General features: G+C 55.0%; 1 protein-coding gene across 1 annotated transcript in view; it reads right to left on the bottom strand.

The window, feature by feature from the left end:
• The window catches only part of LOC122373761 (B-cell lymphoma/leukemia 11A-like), a gene marked incomplete at its 3' end in the record, with an annotated part of 55,915 nt that overhangs the window by 20,558 nt on the left and 15,950 nt on the right, over positions 1-19,407 (bottom strand). Inside the window, 1 exon segment of the mRNA XM_043352122.1 lies at positions 11,044-11,088. Coding sequence (XP_043208057.1) covers positions 11,044-11,088 — 45 coding nt within the window.

The following is a 19,407-nucleotide window of genomic DNA, read 5'->3' as shown; positions in this document are numbered from 1 at the left end:
ACTTTTTGTCAACATAGCTGAAACTTGGAGGACAAAATGAGTTCTTCATCTGTTTCTATACCATCCGTCACCTCTAATTCTAAAAATGCCTTTTTTCTTCTGATGAAAACAGCAAATATACGTGCACAGATGTACAAATATGCCTTTATTTTGTTTGTAAGTAATCAACAAGGGGCCAGGCGGTGAACACGAACAAAGCTGCCAAGTATTAGACATAACAGAGCCGAGGGTTCATCCTGTGAGCGAATGGATCCTCCTCTCGGTCAGCGGGCCTCCGCTCTCACAATTACACCATTACCGACATAATGGGCACGAGCAACCGACACGTCAGTCGGCAAGACAAATGGCCGGGCAGGGCCGGGGCCACGCGTCCGCACCACATAGTGGCGAGGAAGAGCGCCGTAAGTACATTGAGGCCGCGGCTGAACATATCAAAGTAAGCAAAGATTGTGAAACAAAGTCAACATAGCTAAGGTCGGGCCACAATAGATGAGAGATCGATATAAAACACTTGTGTTTTCATTTGGTTGAGGATAATTGCAGTCATTATGGATGTTTTTTGTCTATTTGCAGTGCATTTCATTCCCTTAATTTGAAACGTTTTACAGAATTGGTGTGCTTTATCTACATCAATCAGTTACCGTTATCATATCGTCTGTGCCAGTGGAGGCTGAAACTGGTGGACAGCTGGACAGGACAGCGGTCAGTGTCACTCACTGCCACTCACCCGCCCCTTTGACCCGACCACCTGTGACCCGCCCCTCACCCTCCCTCAGTGACCACCTGGGTGGCTTTGTCCCCCACTGTCCAGCCGAGTGTCCACCTGTGCTCCAGTGTGCGTGTGACCCTGTCCACCTGTGACCCGTCTGTCCACCGGCCGGCCACCTGGCTCCCGTGTCCACCTGTATCGGCGGCTACTTCAGTGACCGGTCCCCGTACCGGTCCGGTCCCCTCTCCCATGGTACTGACCCCTGTGTCCGGTGTCCACCTGCGCGCACCCGGTCCCCTCTCCAGTGGGAGAAACAGCGGTAACAATACCCGGTGGCCACTGTTGGACGGACAGTGAAGTTCCCGACCTCCAGCCATTCCCAGGCTCCTGGCATGACAGCAGACACCAGCCGAACTGTCGGCAAAAAGAGCCTACCGCAAACACCCGGGGCGAGGAGAGGCGGTCGTGCGCGCCTTCGAAGGTCGACTCGCCGCGCTTGACCTTCGTGCGACCTGCTGGGTGCGCCACGTCGCGGGGGCGTCGGCGGGGGCGTCGGCGGGGGCGTCGGGCGGGGCGCCGCCGCCCCTCGGCGGGCACCGGTCAGCCGCGCCGCTGGACAAGAGTCGGCGCAGCGGCGGCGGTCGCGGCGCGGCGCCCATTGTCGCTGTGGAGCGGCGGGCGGCGGCCCGACTCCGTGATGGAGCACCGGCGCTGACCTCCCCTCCCTCCCACTCCTCCCCAGCGCCTTACGAGCCGTGTCCGATCGGCGCCGCATGGCAGCGATGTTAAACGGCGCGCCGCCCGGCCGGTGTCCAGATAAAATCGCGTGATGGAGCGGCGCCCGCCGCACAGTCTTGCCGAATACCAGATTAGCGCGAATTTAATCAAAAACCCGACTTTCGATAAACTGTTATTTATACCTATCAATGGGTAGGAAATTGTCCGAAGTTATCGGATAGAACCTTATTTTTAAGCCACTTTATCATTTGAGGACTTATATCCCTGCCGAAAGTAGACCCACGCTCCGGTTCCTGAAATCGGGCTATGGTACTGAGAAATATGTCCAGTTTTCAATGTAAATTTTACGGAAGCTTCGAGAAGATATATGAGAAAATAGCATATCACCGGATAGCACAATTCATGATGAAGCTGTTTCTGCTATCATGGTAGCTTTTCAATGAATGGTTTCTGAGTTTAATGAGTTAGAACAGGAGCCCTGCATGTGTATCGTTCTCACAATAGTATTTCATAAAGAAGTTGGAAAATGTCAAAATGGATAAAAATGGATATGACGAATAGGGCATGGCTGAACTCTACGCACATTTCTGAACATAAGCGAGCAAGTTTCAGCTGCCACTTTTTGCCTATTTGCCGTCAATTCAGCTTTGAACATGTCTAGTCGGCCGCCCGGCGTGACCTGACCAAGGTGGGGGGCGGCGCGGCCGAACAGGCTCCAGCCTAATAAACTATCTCAAGCACACGGAATCGTGATTTCATGCACTCCTTGCAAGGTTCGATGCTTCACTTTTGCATTATTGGCCTTACGTGACGTCATTTATGACGTCACTAGGATAATAAGAGTTTTTCGTCAATAACTCCTGATCAAATTGAGCTAGCGAGTCGGGAAAGCCACCAATGGACTCAGGAAGACCTGCCGAATCGAATGATATGCAACATGACCTCCTTCGACCAACTTCGTGATCTGGGGGGCTCTAACTTGACCTTGACCCGAGGTCAACACCTTAAGTTGACTTCAGCCGAACAAAAAGTATACCATTCGACGCACCTGAGCGAGGCGAACACGATGATGCCAAAATTGCGGACTCTGCGGCATTTTTTCGCGAAGTTATTAATAAAAAACGAATCCGTGCCTTGGGCCACTTGACCTGAACTCAGAGGTCACAGGTTAACCTGAGACCTTAAAATCGGATACCAGTTGCTGCGTCTCGTAACGGCACACACGCTCGTTTTTTCCGCGAGGCTCTAGCTTCATCAAGGGCCAAACAGCGACGGGGGTCGTACCCCCCCCCCCTTCGGCCGGCGAAGGGGGGGTATTTTGAAAACCAATAGGTCCGGTGAGGGGTAAACGTCAGTTTTGGAACCAGAGAACCATTTTCAGTGGATCCGAGCGGCGCTGGGATTAAATTCGCGCTAAACTGGTCTTCGGCCACACTGTGCGCCGGCGCACTCATTGGTGGCCAGTTCGGCGTGGCTAACGCGCCGCCGCCTCCGCCGCCGCTGCCGCCGCGACCGATGACCGCCGGTCAATACGTGACCCGGGATACATGGGCCAGATCTGAGGGTGAGACTGACCAGACTGCGCTGGTCAGACTGATGAGGTGGATGGTCAATGACGGTGACACGAAAAATCTGTCCTGTGGTCAGTTTGTTTGCGGAGGACTAATGTCGTGTCACTATAAAGAATGTGGCTGGCTTCTACTGAGCTTTATTTGCCGCCTCTGACAGGGCTCGCATAACTCAACTGTCACTTACATAGGTAAGACGGAGAGATTAAGGCTTTGATGTTTCATGTATGTAAGCATGGTGCGAGCTGTCGTTCATAAGCTGTCCGAAATCCGTGCTGATGAGGCAATTTGGTTCACCGTCTCTTCAGGCTGACCGCTTCTGGCCAGCTTCTCCCCTGTTGAGCTCACATCCCATCGTCCGAGTTGGGTTCAAACTTCCGCCGCCTCCCAACCAACAACTTCTCTCTGTGAGCTCGCTGCTCGTGGCTGGACTTCCTCCAACTCGTCCGACCGCCATTCGGACGCTGCGGGCCGGCTCCACAACTAGGGGACCGGACCGGGTGTCGCCAGTCAGCCAGCCATTGATCAAAACTGGCCGTCACCGCGCTTCGCGGCGCCGGAGCCGGCGGCGGCGAGGGGCCGGCCGCGGCCACAATGCCGAGTAATTATGATATGACCACTCTCTGCCAGCTGCCCGTCGGTCCGCTCAAATAAAACACGCGGCCAGCTAGCGCGCGCCGGCCGGCGGCAGCTGCGTCGGTCTGTTTTGTCGGCCGTCCGACCCCGCTCCGATGCGGCCCCGATCTGCTCCGCATTCAAATTTGCCCCGTTGTTCGCCGGTCATTTGATATTTTCACATCTGTAAACGGCGTCGGCCGGCTGTCGCTCGGCGCGGGGGGCGACCGGCTCGGCCACACTTTACGGCCTTGTCACAGCCAACAACGCACATACCGAGAATATCTATGCGATTCCCACGAGGAAATTTATGTCGCCGGCGTGGCGAGCGTGCAGTAACTCATACAAGCGCGATCGCTTTCAAATGCCTAATGCGGGGCGGCTATGGGCGACCAGGGGCGACTGGGGGCGGTCGGGACGGCCGGACGGCGGGCACGGAACGGCCGCCGAATCCACGCCGATTCCCTCCACAAAGGAGGACCAGCGCCGCGCGGCCATCTGAGAGGAGAGCGGCCGGCGACCGGCGGCCGGCCAGGTGCTCAGTTTTTACCGGGGCGCCGGCGCCATCCCCCTAATCCGGCGGCTTTTTACAGAGGCGGGCATTGAGGCGCCGCTCCCAATGCATCATCAGTGACCGAGCGGCGAGGTGTCGTCCGGCCGAGCGCCCTCGAGGGGTGCCGGGGCGCCCGCAGACGACATTTTTTTGCACCCGGGATCGTCGCCGAGATAAGACGGCGCGCACAAAGCGTCGAATGGCGCTGTCTGCGCCGGCGGCGACGGCGACCGGTGTCCTGCCGACGGACCGGCGGCGGCCCGTCCAACCGCAGAATGCCCGGCTAATTCTCTCTGAATTCTCCGGGCTGGCGGACCCTCCGGACACGCCGCGGGTGTCCGTGGGGTGCCCGCGGGGGTGCCGGGGTGTCCGGAGGGTGTCTGGGACAGTCTAGAGCTGGACATCATGGGTTGCTGTCGCTGCCGACCGGCATTGGCGGGGCAGGCCCATCGGTCAGGGAACGGACGGCGGGCTGGCGCAGCTGGGCTGGATGATAGCGGCAGCCATCTGGCGACATGACAGGACGACGGACGCCACTCACGTCGGACAAAGTCGGATACGTCCACCAGACACGGACTGAAGAAGGATTTCTACTTCCTCAGTACCTAATTCGTTGTCGAAAAGTGTTATAAGGGAACATTTTTAGGTTTCGACTTTATAGCGTTAGACTTGTTTCTGTTCATGTGCTGTTGCGGATGATTGCCATTTTCACTCAATCATCTTATTATTTCGGTGATAAATGATCTGATCAATCCATGTCAACCGAAGCTAGTGGAGCTCCAAGGATAAGCATGCCGTAAGCCTCTTTTTTATCAAAAACAATAACTGTAACAAAATAACTGTAATAAAAATAATAACAAAAATAATAACAAAATAATAACTCTGCCAGCTTGTTATGACCTCAAATACAGCATAGTTTCCATTCGTAATTATCCGATAGACCCACTTCACCAGTGGTCATAGCCAGACCCCATTAGGCTATGGTCCGCCACACAACTAAACGTCTAAACCTCAAGTAATTCGGGCGTCTTTAGGCCTGCCGCAGCATATTTTACGTGCGTTTCGGCCGTCTGGTCATTGTGGCTGATTAGCGACAGTGAGGCGGTCACAAGGGGACGTCTGTGGCGCGGCGGCGGCGCTCGGCGCGTCGCTGCTCGCCGCGCCGCACCGACTCCATTGTCCACTGAGGGAGACTCCATCTCAGAGTAATTGATTGCCGCTCCTTTGAGCCGGCAGACGGACGACGAATGAATTGTTGGCCACCGGCCAGTCGCGGATACAGAGACGCTACCGATGAGGCCATAATGCGCCGCGATTGTCGCCGGCCGCGCCGGGATTGCTGCGGACGGCGCGGCGTCCGACGGCCGGCCATTTTCGGGATGATTTAGTTTCGAGTGCTCTCGACCGGCCGGGCGAGCTGAGCAGACCGTGCTCAGCCGGGCGGAAGCCCAGCTGTTTCTTCAGGAGGGCGCATTCCGAGCAGGGGCGCATACCGGCATTGAGCGCCGTCTTTTCATCGCTCCCTCTGCAGACATGCCGGCAGCATTCCCACACAGGGCCGGGGCGGATCGTTTACAAATCGTTTGGAGCCATCTGCCTTTGTACGGCCGCTGCTGGTTGCCGGCGTCTCGGCGACCGCGGGTAGCAGGGCAACCAAACAGGCTTGTTATCTCAGCACCGGCCATTGTTGACCCGAGATGACCTCCGCTGAAATTAACGATGTCGCCGGCCCCCTGTGGACGAGTGGCTGTGGACCCACCAAGGGTCATCTGGGGACCACTGGCGACCGCAGGTCATTAGCATCAAACCGTGACCGACCGGACATCGTTTCCCAAGCGACACATCACAGCGGGTCAGTGGGACCGCCGGCCGCCCTGTGTCTCCCTCCCCCCGTCCGACGGTCCTCCCCGACCCGGCCAATGATCGGTGATAAATGGTGTCGCGGCGGCGGGCCGGCAGATTAGCTGTGACCGCCGAGATCGGCCGGTCTCGGCCAGACCCCCGACGGAGGCTCCGCGCGACAGCACCACCTGATAACGACTGTCGCGATGTGCCGACATCACCGGCATGATACCGCCGTGCTCGACATGAGACGACGCGCCGCCGACACGGCGAAAACTGTCACACATTCCTGGAACACCAACTGCGCTACCGTGGAACCTAACGGAGCAGACAGCGCCTAAGAAAATACGTTATCTCCGTCATGCTGCACATTTGTGCCACATTCGTGCATATCGTGACGTTTACGAGTAGAATAACACTTCAGGTGCACATCCCTCGTGCGATGTGCATGCATTATCATGTCGAAAAAGCACCGACCGGGTGCAGATTGCAAAGTGTCGTGTCACCACTACATTGTGTGAAACATTTTCATTGTCCCCCATACACAAACCACACAAACAGCGCGCGACAAACACGACAAACACATCATTGGCCGCCGGTACGGTGGCTCGCCATCCGGGCCGGAAGACAGCGTCCGCAGAACGGTAACTGGCTGCCGCGTGCCGAACGCAGCTAATGAACCTCGGTTGCAAACGACGCGCCGATGCTAATCTCACGTCGGAAGGCCTGTCGGCGCGGCGGAGGGCACAAAGGCAGAGCGGCGCACCCGTAATGACCCTGTTTGGGACGCCGGGAGACGGTGGGCACGGCACGATGGGATGGCCGTGACGCAGAGGCACGGGGCCTACTGCTGACCCATCTTTGACCCACAGCTGAGCCATTGCTGACCGACCAGTGACTCCCCACTGACCCATCAATGACTTTTGATCCACAACCCATCGCCGAAAGAGCGGCACCTCGAGCGTTGAGATTTGGACACAATGCTCGTCTTTAGGGCATGCGGTAACACTTGCTTATCCTGGGTAGTGGAAACCGTTTAGCCTTTGTCACTTGGTTGTTGGTGCATTTAATTTACATGATGATAAACCTTCGAGATATTTGATAAAAAATTAACAACATCCTAATTAAGCGTAAAATCGTAGCTATAGCCTATACCGAGGAGTTACTGATGATGAGGCTTCTTTTATCAAATAAAACAAGTATATCAGTACGCTCCCAGTCCTTCTCACGTGCGATTATCAGCTATCAAGAGCAATGGTCGCTGATCCGGGGGAGTGACCTGTACGTCATGAGGCCACGGGGGCCAGTAGGGCACCGAGCACAGGACCTCCCGCCGGCCGTATTCGCAGACAAATCCGCTCAAATCCGGCCACCGATAGGCGGTCGGCCGCCGCACCATCCGTCGCCAGATTTATGACTATTTGCCGGGCCGGCGGCGGCTCTAGTCCATATCGAAGGACGCCAGACGCCTCAGGTTGGCTGACCCGTGAAGGAGCGGTGGCCAGCGCGGTGAATGGCTGCGGACCTTTGCAAAATGATATATCACCTTATAGTGTGATATATAATTTTGTAGCCAGACAGGGCCAGTTTTTTTCCTCAGAGAAAAATGAATCTGCGTGCGGAATGTGGAAATATGAATGCCCAAACACATTTCGCGATGGGAGATTTGAGAAATATTGCATTAATACAGCCCAAAATTCAATTTAAGCGTTTAAAACATCACACCACCCACGTCTGCATCAAGTCTGTTTCTTTTGGGTTTCACTTGCGTGCGCGGTAGATTCGGCCGTTAAGGTCGTCATAATTTTATTGGCTATTTGATTTGGACCGAGTCGGCCATAATTCAGAGACCAGAGGCCAATTAAGCGAGGTCACGAAGCCCCAGCCTCCACTGATTCCGTTTTCTAGGCCTGCCGGTCGCCAACGTCGGACTAATGAGGTTATTTGACCATAACCCGCTGCAGGTATTGCCTGGTTTCTTGTTAACCCAGGTTATTTGTTTATAATCAGAACAATGAAATACTGGTGGTCGTTGGGATTCCAGAATATTTTCATTTGACTTGGGTGCTTAACGATTAATTGTCATTAACGGGGTACCACGAAAACCAATAAAGCGAATAGTGAGCGCATTACAACCATCCATCGAGTGTTCACTGAACAGTGGCGCGTGTGAACCATAGCGCGTAATGCTAATACACGGATGTCCAAACCGCCCATGGCATCCGCATGCATGACGTTCCCGCCTCTCCCCAGCCCCCTCCCCTCCCCTCCATTGTTATGGTTCCCCAGCTGACGGTCTGGATCACAAGGTCGCCTTTGGGGTCACCAGCTGTGGCCACGGTCACTCCAGCAAAAACCGGCCACCCCGCTGGGTCGCGACTCTCGCTCCGCTCCGTTCGCCTTGATCCGATGAGCGGCCGACTCCGCCCGGCGGCGGCAGACGCTCCGGAGAGAGGAGACGAGGAGAGAGAGAGGGACGGAGGAGGATGTTACACTGATTGGAGCAGTGCGCGCCCATCGATGGAGAGCGTTAATGAGTCGCCGGACGCGCCCGAACACGGATCGTACAAGGAGGAAGATGTGTATCGGACAGGCGAGTTTGGGACGACTGACAGACTGTGAGTTGTGTTGTCCAAACTGTTTACATGCCAGAAGGGAATCCCTCGGAAATGCGTTCGATAATCCTATTTAGGCAGCAGAAACAGCTGCAGAATTTGGCTAAATTCTTGCTTACTAACCTGCTTACTTAAATAGATATCCCAATGAACAGCAAGGTAATTCCCGACACTTAACAAACGACCTGAGGCATGGTAACATCATCACCAAGTTTGTGCGCTGGGCTGTGGCTCCAACAGCCAAACTTTCCCGCTGTCAGTTCTGCTGTGGGAACTCTTGTCTTGAATAAACCCACTCCACTAAAAATACCGCATACCACGAAAAAGGAGCCATTTTCGGAGAAAAGCGGGCGGCGGGCATCTCCATGCCGCCGCGTGTTTCTACATTGTCGGCTGGCCCCTCAGGTCGAGAGCACCACGGTGACTATAAATAGAGAGCACCACAGTTTCCCGTAGAGCGCCCGCGTCGGCCCGCTGAAGAGCGGGGTCGAGTGGGCGATATAGCTGGGCTGCCGGCAGCGGCGGGTCGAGTTCGACCCATTGCACTATGGGTCCGATGCAGGAATTAGCACGCCAAAAATAATAACTGCCTTTACACCAGAGATGAAAGCCAGAACATCCGAAATGGATTTTGCGTGATTTCTAAACATGTAGGTACCGTGTGACATGTGAGATGTGACGTGTGTACCTATATAGTAGTGCTGGACGTTTTTATGTCAACCGTTTTCAGGGTGCAGGCTCTGACAGACAAAATGTCAGCTGAGTCCAATTTCGGTTTCTTGACAGAAAGCGATCTTCATTGCGATTAGCGGCTATTCATTTTTCCTTTAACTTGTTAAGCAGCTTTCCCAGTGCTCAAATGTCATCAGTCGTCAATTAAGCATTCAAAATACGAGCAATGCTAGCTGAAAAATCCTTATACTTGAACCGGCCCTACACCATCTGCACTGGTCAAGACGATGTCAAGAATGGCTTTGTAAGCAATACACATTGCTTATCTGCCTGTTTTGCTAGTGATGGAACGACAAGAATATACGTGCGCTCGCTACAATCGTCAAGCTCAAACTACCCCGGCCACGTGGGTACAGTGGGCCGGGCACGCGGTCAAACCGCCTGAGGGCCAGGTCGCCAGACTAGTGCTGGAATGTCCGGAATTCGGACCGCTAACCCGAAAGAACTGCTTTTTTTGCAAAGCCATCAGTTATGAGTTTCTGTCATAGATGTCTATAAAACATTATTCGTATCCACCAATACCCTGGTATTTTTGCCTTTGTGACCCTGCCGCAGCGCTCGCCGGTATGTCACAGCCGCAGCTAAGCGCACGGACATCATCGGAAAAAAGCTTCATAACTTGCTTCGTCGCAGGTGGACGCAGCTAACTGACCTTGTTTCTGGTCAGGCAAGTATTGGGGAGCAAGGTAATATCAAAAATACCGGGGGGCATTGGGGGGCATTTAGTATTGCTCTGTATTTGTAAGTCTCTTGAAGCATTGCACACACATCTGTGACATGGACATTTAAATTAGCTGTGACAATAAACAAGCAATGACACAGCTGACTTTTTTGCATTCATCACATTGCCCAAGCTTCAACTTATTAGTTTTGACCAAATATTTCCGTTTAACTATTATTTAGAACCGCCTATACTCGGGTAATTCCGACGTCCCTTTTCTCTCGGACGTGGACAAGGCAATGGCGTTCCATGATATGTGTCAGTTTGCGATGAAATATTGGGTACATGTGACATTTTTGGCAAAAATTACTGCTGTGTTCGCAAAATATGGACATTTTTACGTCGTTTGTGTCACATTTCAAGCCATTTTGAGAAAGTCACCTAAATTATTTTTGGCGTGCTAAATCGTGCATCGGACCCATAGTGCATTGTGGTGACCGGGCGGCCGGCCCGGCCCGCCGGCCGCCCGCTTTGTCACACCCCCGTCACGAAGGTCAACAGAGCCGTAACGATGGCCAATCGGCTCCGGTGGCCGGTAGTGACGCTGTTTTGAGCGTGGCGGTGGAGGCGGCCTGTGGCCTGTGAGAGGGCGTCACCCTGGTCGGTGGAATAAAAATGCGCTTCCCTACGAGCCATGGAGGAAGGCCATGTCGTTCGCTCCTTGAGGGAGTGTCCAGTGCGCTCGGCCCGGAGCGTTCAAGCCTTGCAGCACAGTCTAGCTGCAGGCGCTCGTTCTCAGTGCCATCTAGTGGACAATAATGCAACTACAGTTGGGATTGCGCTGCTTGATCGATGGTTATACGGTAACGGGTAAGGACGAATTTTGGCTCATTGATTTCAAATGATATACCCGTTGAAAACAAAAAGAACCTCTTTTAACCTATGAAACTTTTCCAGACCGTTTCCTAAACCAGGCATCGGGGTCTGCACTTTCCATACTAGGTACTCACCAGAGTTGCCCTGACAGCAGATGGCTTCGTGCAGCAGCAGCATCCCTGCAACAGGTAAAACGATATCGTCAGTGGGTCGCCCACCATCACTACTGACACTAAAATACTGACACACCAATACCTACTGACTCACTGACACTTGACACACTGACACAACACCACCTACCAACACCAACACCAGCGCCCCGCCGAGTCGACCATGGCACAGTCGCCCCCTCAGGGGTGACGCAAGTGACGGTGCACTATGGTTGGAAACGGCCTCACGGATGGCCGGGGGTCAACGCGAAAAAATGTTTTGCCCATAACTTGTTAATGCGTAGACCGACTGCGATGAAACTTTGCATAGGTATACCAGTGTCTTTCGTGCATCATACAGTAACTCAGAAATGACGAGGTCACGTCACGTCACGCGTGTGTGACGTCATCATTGCAAGTATGTCATAAGTCGCCTATGTCTTTCGTTATGTTATCGATATCGTGAGGCATTTTGAACATGTTTTGAATACTGCTATTACTGAATGGATATTGTTGTTATGCTTTAGGGCGAGAAATATCAACGTAGTGACGCACAGTGTCTTACTATTGGTCATAAAGGGTCACAAATTTGGAGAAAGAGTATTTATGATTTTTTTTTTAGATTAGGCAAAAAAGTAAGAAATAAAATGACGATCAAATGACAAAACATGCGTCAGATTAACCCGGCAGTTGCTGGGGCATTTCCCCATCCGCCGTTTGCCGGGGGGGGGGCGTTCAACGCCCCCAGCCGATAACTCGCGAACAAATAGGCGCAGCGAAACGCACGAGGCGCGGCAAACGAAAGAAGAACGCGACGAGACGATTCACATGAATACTTTAAAGCTGAATTTCGAGGTCACAGGTCGGGTCAAGGTCAGGTCAAACACTTGAAATCGGGCTTTCAGTAGCATGGACTTTAGAACCTCGCAATCGGTGCCTCGCGTTTCGCGTTTCGATTATATCGTCATCAGTTGGTCCTAAATAAATTCAGTCATCAGTTGGTCCTAAACAATCTGTCACAACTGTCACAACTGTCACAACCCTTCATATAAGTGCTAAAAGAGTGTCAGATCAATGTAGGGGTCAGTCAAGCATAGGCCACTGGCCAGGGTCAAAGTCAGGTCAATCAGGTAAGCACATAACCCCGAAAATTAAAACTGGTACCTATCCGCAGCCCATGCATGACACATGTTTTATGGGTACTTTTGGGCGTAGAACACGATGGTGACATTCATTTTATCATACGAGTACGTGGCTGGTTGAAAAAAGATCAATTTCAGAAATGCATGCGTCATGGTCGTGAAGTAGTCACGAGAAATTGCCAACATTCAGTTCAAGATTTTGGAAACTGTAGAACGATGATCAAAAACCATAGATAGCCATTTGATTTGCCATGGTATTGGCAGTGTAATGGAGTTTACAGCATGTCTGTATGTCTGTTCTGTCAGTGGATATCCATATCCATACTCCAGGATATCCATACACGTTTGCACGATATTCATACTCCAGGTGCAGGGGCGAGCAGTTACTTCTTACGAGGGGTGCGGAGTCGAAGTCAGAGTCGGAGTCGGAGTCGGAGTCGGAGTCAGAGTCGCCCAGAGTCGTGGCAACGAGCCAGGAGTCGGAGTCGGAGTCGGGGTCGGTCAGGAGCCCGCAGTGGAAGTCGGAGTCGGTCCGAATCGGAACAGCTCCATCGCGACTCCGAAACACTGGCAGGGGTCCGGAGTCGGAGACAGAGTCGGCCGGAGTCATGGCAACGAGTCAGGAGTCGGAGTCGTAGTCGGAGTCGGATTTGGCGCCACCACGACTCCGCAACCCTGCTTCTTACCATCATTTATAAGGATAAGCGATTGCAAGACTGACGAGCCGACCTGGTGCTAACGAAGCGACGGGTAGGTACGCCTCGGGAGATGACGCTTCACGGACGATTTTGCGCACAAGTGCGCAGTCTGCTTTTACGTTCCCCTTACGCAGAATTGAACAGCGATTTATTCTGCCAAAAAGCTCAATGGAGGTCGATGGAGAACTTTTTGTATGTCCAATGAAACATAAACGCAATTTTGCAAATATTGCTGTGGTGACACTGCAAACAGAATGCAATGCCGTTCCTGATTTTGAACACGCATGGGAAAAAGAGTCACTCCACTCGATAGCCAACATAACAAGGATTATTTTGATATATAATAATCCAGTTTTACAACGTCATGGAGGTACTCCACATCAAAGGTTGTTTAAACCTTTGACGGCGCACCAAAAAAGTCACTGTCAGAAACTCCCGATTCCACGTACAATAATGGAGACTAAATGCGCAACTAAATAATTTTTTCTGCCCAATTCAAAACATTTCATCAATTTGCAACAGAATGACACCCCAAATATACATATATTCCGAAATTGCCCACGGCCATCCGTGAGGCCGTTTCCAACCATAGTGCGGTGGTCCGATTCTGACACAGACTACGTGCCGGTCTGTTTACTGGCAGAGTGTGGGTCGGTTCAGAGCGCCGTTATCACTGTCTGAAGTGACGGCGGAGCAGTAAGAAGGGATGAACATCTCTAGAGATGCTGCTGTGTCTCCGCGGGTCGACTGCTGGGGCAAGATGATGACCAAGATAGGGCTGCTACAGAAGCAGCGAGATGGTAAGGGTTGCTGGGGAAGGAGAAAGTGCTCTCCAAAGAAGCGGGACGCCCTGCTAACCGGTGTGAGGTCGGCAGAGCGGGTCTGTAGCGGGTCGGATGTGGACACTGATACGGTGCAGTATCACCATTACACGTCATAAACTGGCGTCCAGCCGGGCGGCCGGGGCCGGCGGTCAGCACCTCCGGGGCGCAGCTGGGTCAGGGCGGTCAGCCGGCCGCCGGGTCACGGGTCAGAGGTCAGAGGTCAGGGGTCAGCGCGGTCACCGGGCGGCAGGAAGGGACAGTGGCTGCCGCGCCGTGAAAGCGCCGGAAGTCGCCAGGCACCGAGAAACGTTTCCTGGCGGTCAGGACACGCCACCTCAGCCCAGGTCGGCCGGCCGGCGGACACTCGGAATATGGGGGCTTTCGCCTATTATTTAGGACTCTCCCTTCCTTGGCTTTAATCGCAGCCAGCCATCCTGAACACCCAGCTTCATTGTCTAAAAAAAAAAAATGAAGCTTGTTTAACAGTTCTTGTTACTAGGTGTGCCGGCCAAAAGAACAAAGCACATACTTCAAGTTCAGAATGTTACATTCTGGACGATTTCAAACATTGACCTCAGCCTGAACCTCACACCGCCATCAGCCCACCTGACCATAGCCAAGTCGTTGGGTTCAGAAGTTGAAAGTTGAAGCCACTCGGCCGTAAGGCCGTTAAATCGTCGCACCTGATGCTCAGTGGACCCAGCGCACCCGTGACCGTCGGCTCTGACCAGTCATGCCACGGGGTCCGTCACCCTATCCCACCCAATGGCACAATCCGACCCAGAGTCCGTCATCCGCCCCAGCGCAGCCCGGCATGCCACCGGCAGCCGGTGAATTTTCCATCCACAGCCGGCTAAAAATAATATCACTAATCTGGGACACACATGAGCATTAGTAGTTGGGAAGCATGTCGTCTTACGACTCTACCATGACTCGACACACGACTGCCCCGTGACTCCACATGACTCTACCGTGACTCTACAGACGCGTCTCGCCAAGACGGCACGGCGCGGCTGGACGATCGCCAGCCGTCCATGTGTGAAGAGCTTGTTATGGAAAACGCCGACCGGCTAAACAATCCAGCTGTGTGCCGCCGGCCACACAATAGCGCCGGGCATGCCATTCATGTGGCCCGGCCGTTCCGGTCGACGTCCGGCCGCACCGGCCACAGGCGCGTCACGGACGCGTCACAATCGTCACAAACAACGCGAGACGGCCGGACCGTCACGGAGGTGACGGAGACGGCTGCTCCGTGACAGGTACAGTAACAGACGGGCACGGCGAGTGCCATTGATAGAACAGAGAGTGACTTGAGTGATACAAATCTGTCCGACACAAATCAATGTTTCGATTCACGAATATCCGTCCAGAAGACGTAACAGCAGTAGCCGCGGCTATAAATACAAGAGATACAACAGCCGTCAGTGCCGATTCCTCCATCAGTCCACGCCGTCACGGTCAATGCCACCAGCAGCGGGCACTTGTTGCTGACTGCATAGGCCACAGCAGGTGGTCTTTCAGCCACGAGCCGGCCCATAGCCGTTACAGTTGCGCAACAGGTTATGGTGCTATTAGCGCAGGCCATATGCAGACTAATAGTTCAAGGTGTAGGCCGTGGCATTCCAGACGAAATCCAGTATGTACCAGATCAGAGATAAATGTTCAAGACTGATCAATGATTAAAAACGAGACTCATCGGCAATGATTTATCAGCTCGGTGGTTTTGGTTGTGATCATTGTGCTAGTTGTGGTTTCCTTACTTGTAGGCCGTCATGTGCATCTGGCAGTTGGCACTAGCCTGGAATAATCCGCTCACTAGTCTGTGTTGTGTGGATTGACGGTGATAGTCCACTCACTCAGTCGCTCACTCACTCACTCACTCACTCACTCACTCCACTCACTCACTCCACTCTATACTGGGTGGAGTGCCAGTACGAACAATCGCCGTCCAGCGCCAGCCAATTAGTCGGTACAGGACGGACCGATTTGGGGACCGCCAGGGCCGTCCGCTGGTCACCAGTCGGCCCATCACGGGTCACGGGGGCCACGCCAAGGTCACCGGCATTGGCCACTTATATCCATTACCACCTCAGCGGCCAACAATGGTGGCCGTGTCGGGTTCTGTCCGCTAGCTCGAGAGAGACGGACCGAGGCTCGCCCGGCCGGCCGGCAGACCACAGCACACGGTATGGCTTGACAAAGGTGCCGGAAGCGTTTCGCCGCCGGCGGCCGGGCCAAATTGTCAGGGTTTCGCTGCCGTCATATGGAAATGCACACGCCTTCGATGGCGAGAGTGAGAGGGGGTGGTTCATCGTCGGACGAAGGCTACCGTTTCCGGGCAGACGAGGTGTGCCGACGGTGGTATTGGCGGAGGGGGGACGGGTCGAACTCCGGTCAGTGGTCGGGGGGGGGGGGGGCACAATAGCCGCCGGTCAGGGCTCATTCATGGATCCACACGTTCCGCCACCGGCCGCGGACCACCAGCGTTCCGACCGCCAGCACAAAGCCGTGCGGTCCTGAGCAGGGACCAGACTCCGAGACCAGGCCTGGTCCGGTCCGTCAGCTCAGGACTGGGCAGCAAGGCACGAGCGGCTCGGCTGGCCGGACGGCGACGGTGAGAAATCACCTTTCAAGTGTCGGCGCGCTAAATCTAAACGCGCTGGCCACCACCGTAAATCACTGCTGGGCTTGATTCAGTGCGGTGAGCTGCCAGCGGCAAACGTAAATACAGCACCGGTAGGCGGTAGCAGGGGCTCAGAGGCCCGGGGAGCGGTGCGGTACCCTCCAGATGCCACCCCAGGCGTGCTAACGAACCCGTTCACCGCCAGCCGCTTCTGCAGCACACCACCCTCGCCACCCGGCGCCGTGCGGGCCACAGACAGCCAAACAATCATCACTCACAGGCAGTCATTTGTCTCTGAATGTCTCCCACTGAGAGGGACGGCTGAGACCCAGGTCGGCCCGGGGACTATCCAGAGCGACCATTGTGACGAAGTCAAAGGAGCGTGACCGCGGTGTCCGTCCGCCTGACGAGCTACCAAGTTTGACACCTGTCATATCGTCTCAGAAACGCCACCGAATCTCTCCCGGCCGGCGGAAATGCCCCACCATCCAACGGACAACAATGGCCATGCCTGGCCGGCCGACGTCCGGTGGCGGCGGCTTGGTTTGGTCCCGGTCCTCCGGTGGACGGTCCACAGTGGTCCGATGGTCTGGGCGATGGTCCAGAGGTGGCGGTCCGGTGGTCCGGTGGTCCGGGGATGGTCCAGAGGTGGCGGTCCGCCGTCCAGTCTACAGTCCATCCGCCAGAATACCCCCTCCACGGTTTCTCAGCCACTCAGTCTCACTGAGATAGTCCCGTGTCGGCCGTCACCCACGCGGTGGCCGGCCTACCCCAGGTAATTACACCGGCCGACCTCCCGACAGCCGACGCCCAGCATTCCAACGGGAGCGGGAGGCTGAGACTCCCACCCTGGGTGGATTGGCAGCGACTCGGCGTGAAAGAGGTATAGCCTACCATGACCAATCCAGGACGGTGGTGGATTTGGTTCACATGCTTCATGCGAAGGGCAGTTTGAACTCGTAGTTGTGACGCATTGTGTGATTGCGATCTATAACTCTATGCTTGTAACAGAACTGTGACATCACCTGAGACTACAGGCGCCGTTGTATGCGTGACTACAGCTGTGACTGCGACTGTTTCTGTGGCGTTGACTTTGACTGTGACTGCGACTGACTGCCGCTGCGGCTGCTGTCACAGCACCACGCGGCTGACCGGCGTCCGGTGCTCGGCGCGCTGTGTCGCGGCGCGCTATCAAAACAGCGCCGGCCGGCCGTCGGGCCTGCCTCGGCTGTCCGGCCCGTCCGGCCGCGTCAGCGCACAAACACCTGGCGACAACAGCGGCGCGCCGGCGGCGGGCTGCGGCGCACCACTGTTTGCTCGCGCCGCCCGGTGCCGCGCCGCGAACGGGGGGCGATATGGAGCGCCAGTGCCAATACCGCGTGGTCCCACGTCCGGCCGCGCGGCGTCCGGACGTCTGGGAGTCCGGCCCGACCCCTGACCCGGCCGCTGTGACCCGCGCTGACCCGCGGTGGACGGAACTGACCACCGGCCGGCCGGCCCGCTGGGAACCGTCCGTCGCTCCAGGTCAGTCTGTCACGACCGGCCGGCGGCGCTGAATGGCGAGGTCAGAGGTCACCGGGCGCGGTCAGAGGTCACCGACCACACCAGGTCGTGAGCGGGCCGCGCCGGCGCCCGGCGGTGGGCTCAGATATGCGTGAGCGGCGCACCGCCTCTGCGCGAGGCCAGGTCGACTGACAGAGGTCGTCCCACGCATTGCGCCGCTCTGGGGCGGCCACAGGGTCACGCACCGCGCCAGGCGGGGGCCGCCGGGCCGCGCACTGGAATCACGCAGCTCTGCACGCATTAGTGACGCATCCCGAACGATAGCCGAGGAAGCATGATCGGCTGTTCGCAAATAAAGACCGCGCGGTGTTGCAACCTGCAGGCTGCGGTGTGGTGAGGACTAACGAGCATTGACCTCGGCTCTGTCCTCGTCTATACGATATTACTGACACCAGAACGGACAGAGACAAACGACTCCACAAAGGACCTGGACCGCCGAGCTGGCTAGTTAGTAGTTAGGCTGCAGAAACGATCGCTCCCTCTGACACCAAGGCCGACACATTACCCCCGCATTGATGCAGCTACCTGTGAAAGGCCTCTTCCTACCGCGCTGAAAACACCCAACAAAGACACATGCAAATTTAATCTGCATTGCTGCAACATCTGACCCCATATTTGTCGATGCGTCTCTGTGTGTGGAGGACAGACGCGTCGCTCCACCCTGTCTGTCTGTGTTCGGCTGTCGGGATGCGTTTGTGAGGACCGCTCCTCAGTTTCGTCGACCTATCTCCCTGCACATCGCCTCGACGTGTAGCCGAGCCGTGATCGGTACCGCGGGCGGACGTGCGGCGCCGTGAGACAGGCACTCCGTGGGCAGGACTGGATCGCCCACGGTCCTTATTTACCCACTCCCTGTGTCTTCCCAGCCGGCTGACTGGCTCCAACAGCCGGGACGTCAAATTCGGGTGGTCCTCACACGGAGCTCCTCCCGCCGACAGCGCCACAGACACGCAGACAAACACCTGTGCCGCCTGGGTGGGTGACCCGGGGAGGGAGACCGTGTCATTTCGAAGGATACACAGGTCACGCGGGGAGGGATGGACAGCTTGGAGTGTGTAAATGCATGGAGATGCACGGATGGCCTGCAAGGTCTCACTCGAGGCGCTGAGAGGGCGTTTAACTGCGGTTTTATTCGAGTGGCCTGGGTTTTATGCCAGAAGAGAAAGCCGTCTCACATGTGAGTGCGTTGATGCTCTCAGAATGATCAACACATCAACTTTGTATGTTTGTAGTCGTGTGAACAACACTGCCCGTAAATTTATTTCATTTACGAATTTTATTGTTAACGTAAAAGAAAGTCAACGTAAAAGATTGATAGATCAAAGGATTTCTAGTGAGCGAAACTACTAGAGATCATCCTTCTGCCAAGCTTAATAACAAAATCCCCTTCACTGCAACATTTGTGTCCATATCACCTCCTTTCCTGCGTGATCTCAGTGACCGCATTGTGACCTTTGTGCCCTTCGCGCCCCCAGGCTATGGCGTGTGCGTGTCCCATT

Source organism: Amphibalanus amphitrite, unplaced genomic scaffold (assembly GCF_019059575.1).
Source record: "Amphibalanus amphitrite isolate SeventyFive unplaced genomic scaffold, NRLGWU_Aamphi_draft 001547F_arrow, whole genome shotgun sequence".
In the NCBI taxonomy this organism is placed as follows: domain Eukaryota; kingdom Metazoa; phylum Arthropoda; class Thecostraca; order Balanomorpha; family Balanidae; genus Amphibalanus; species Amphibalanus amphitrite.
The sequence above is the reverse complement of the archived record's forward strand: the minus strand, read 5'-3'. Positions and strand labels throughout refer to the sequence as shown.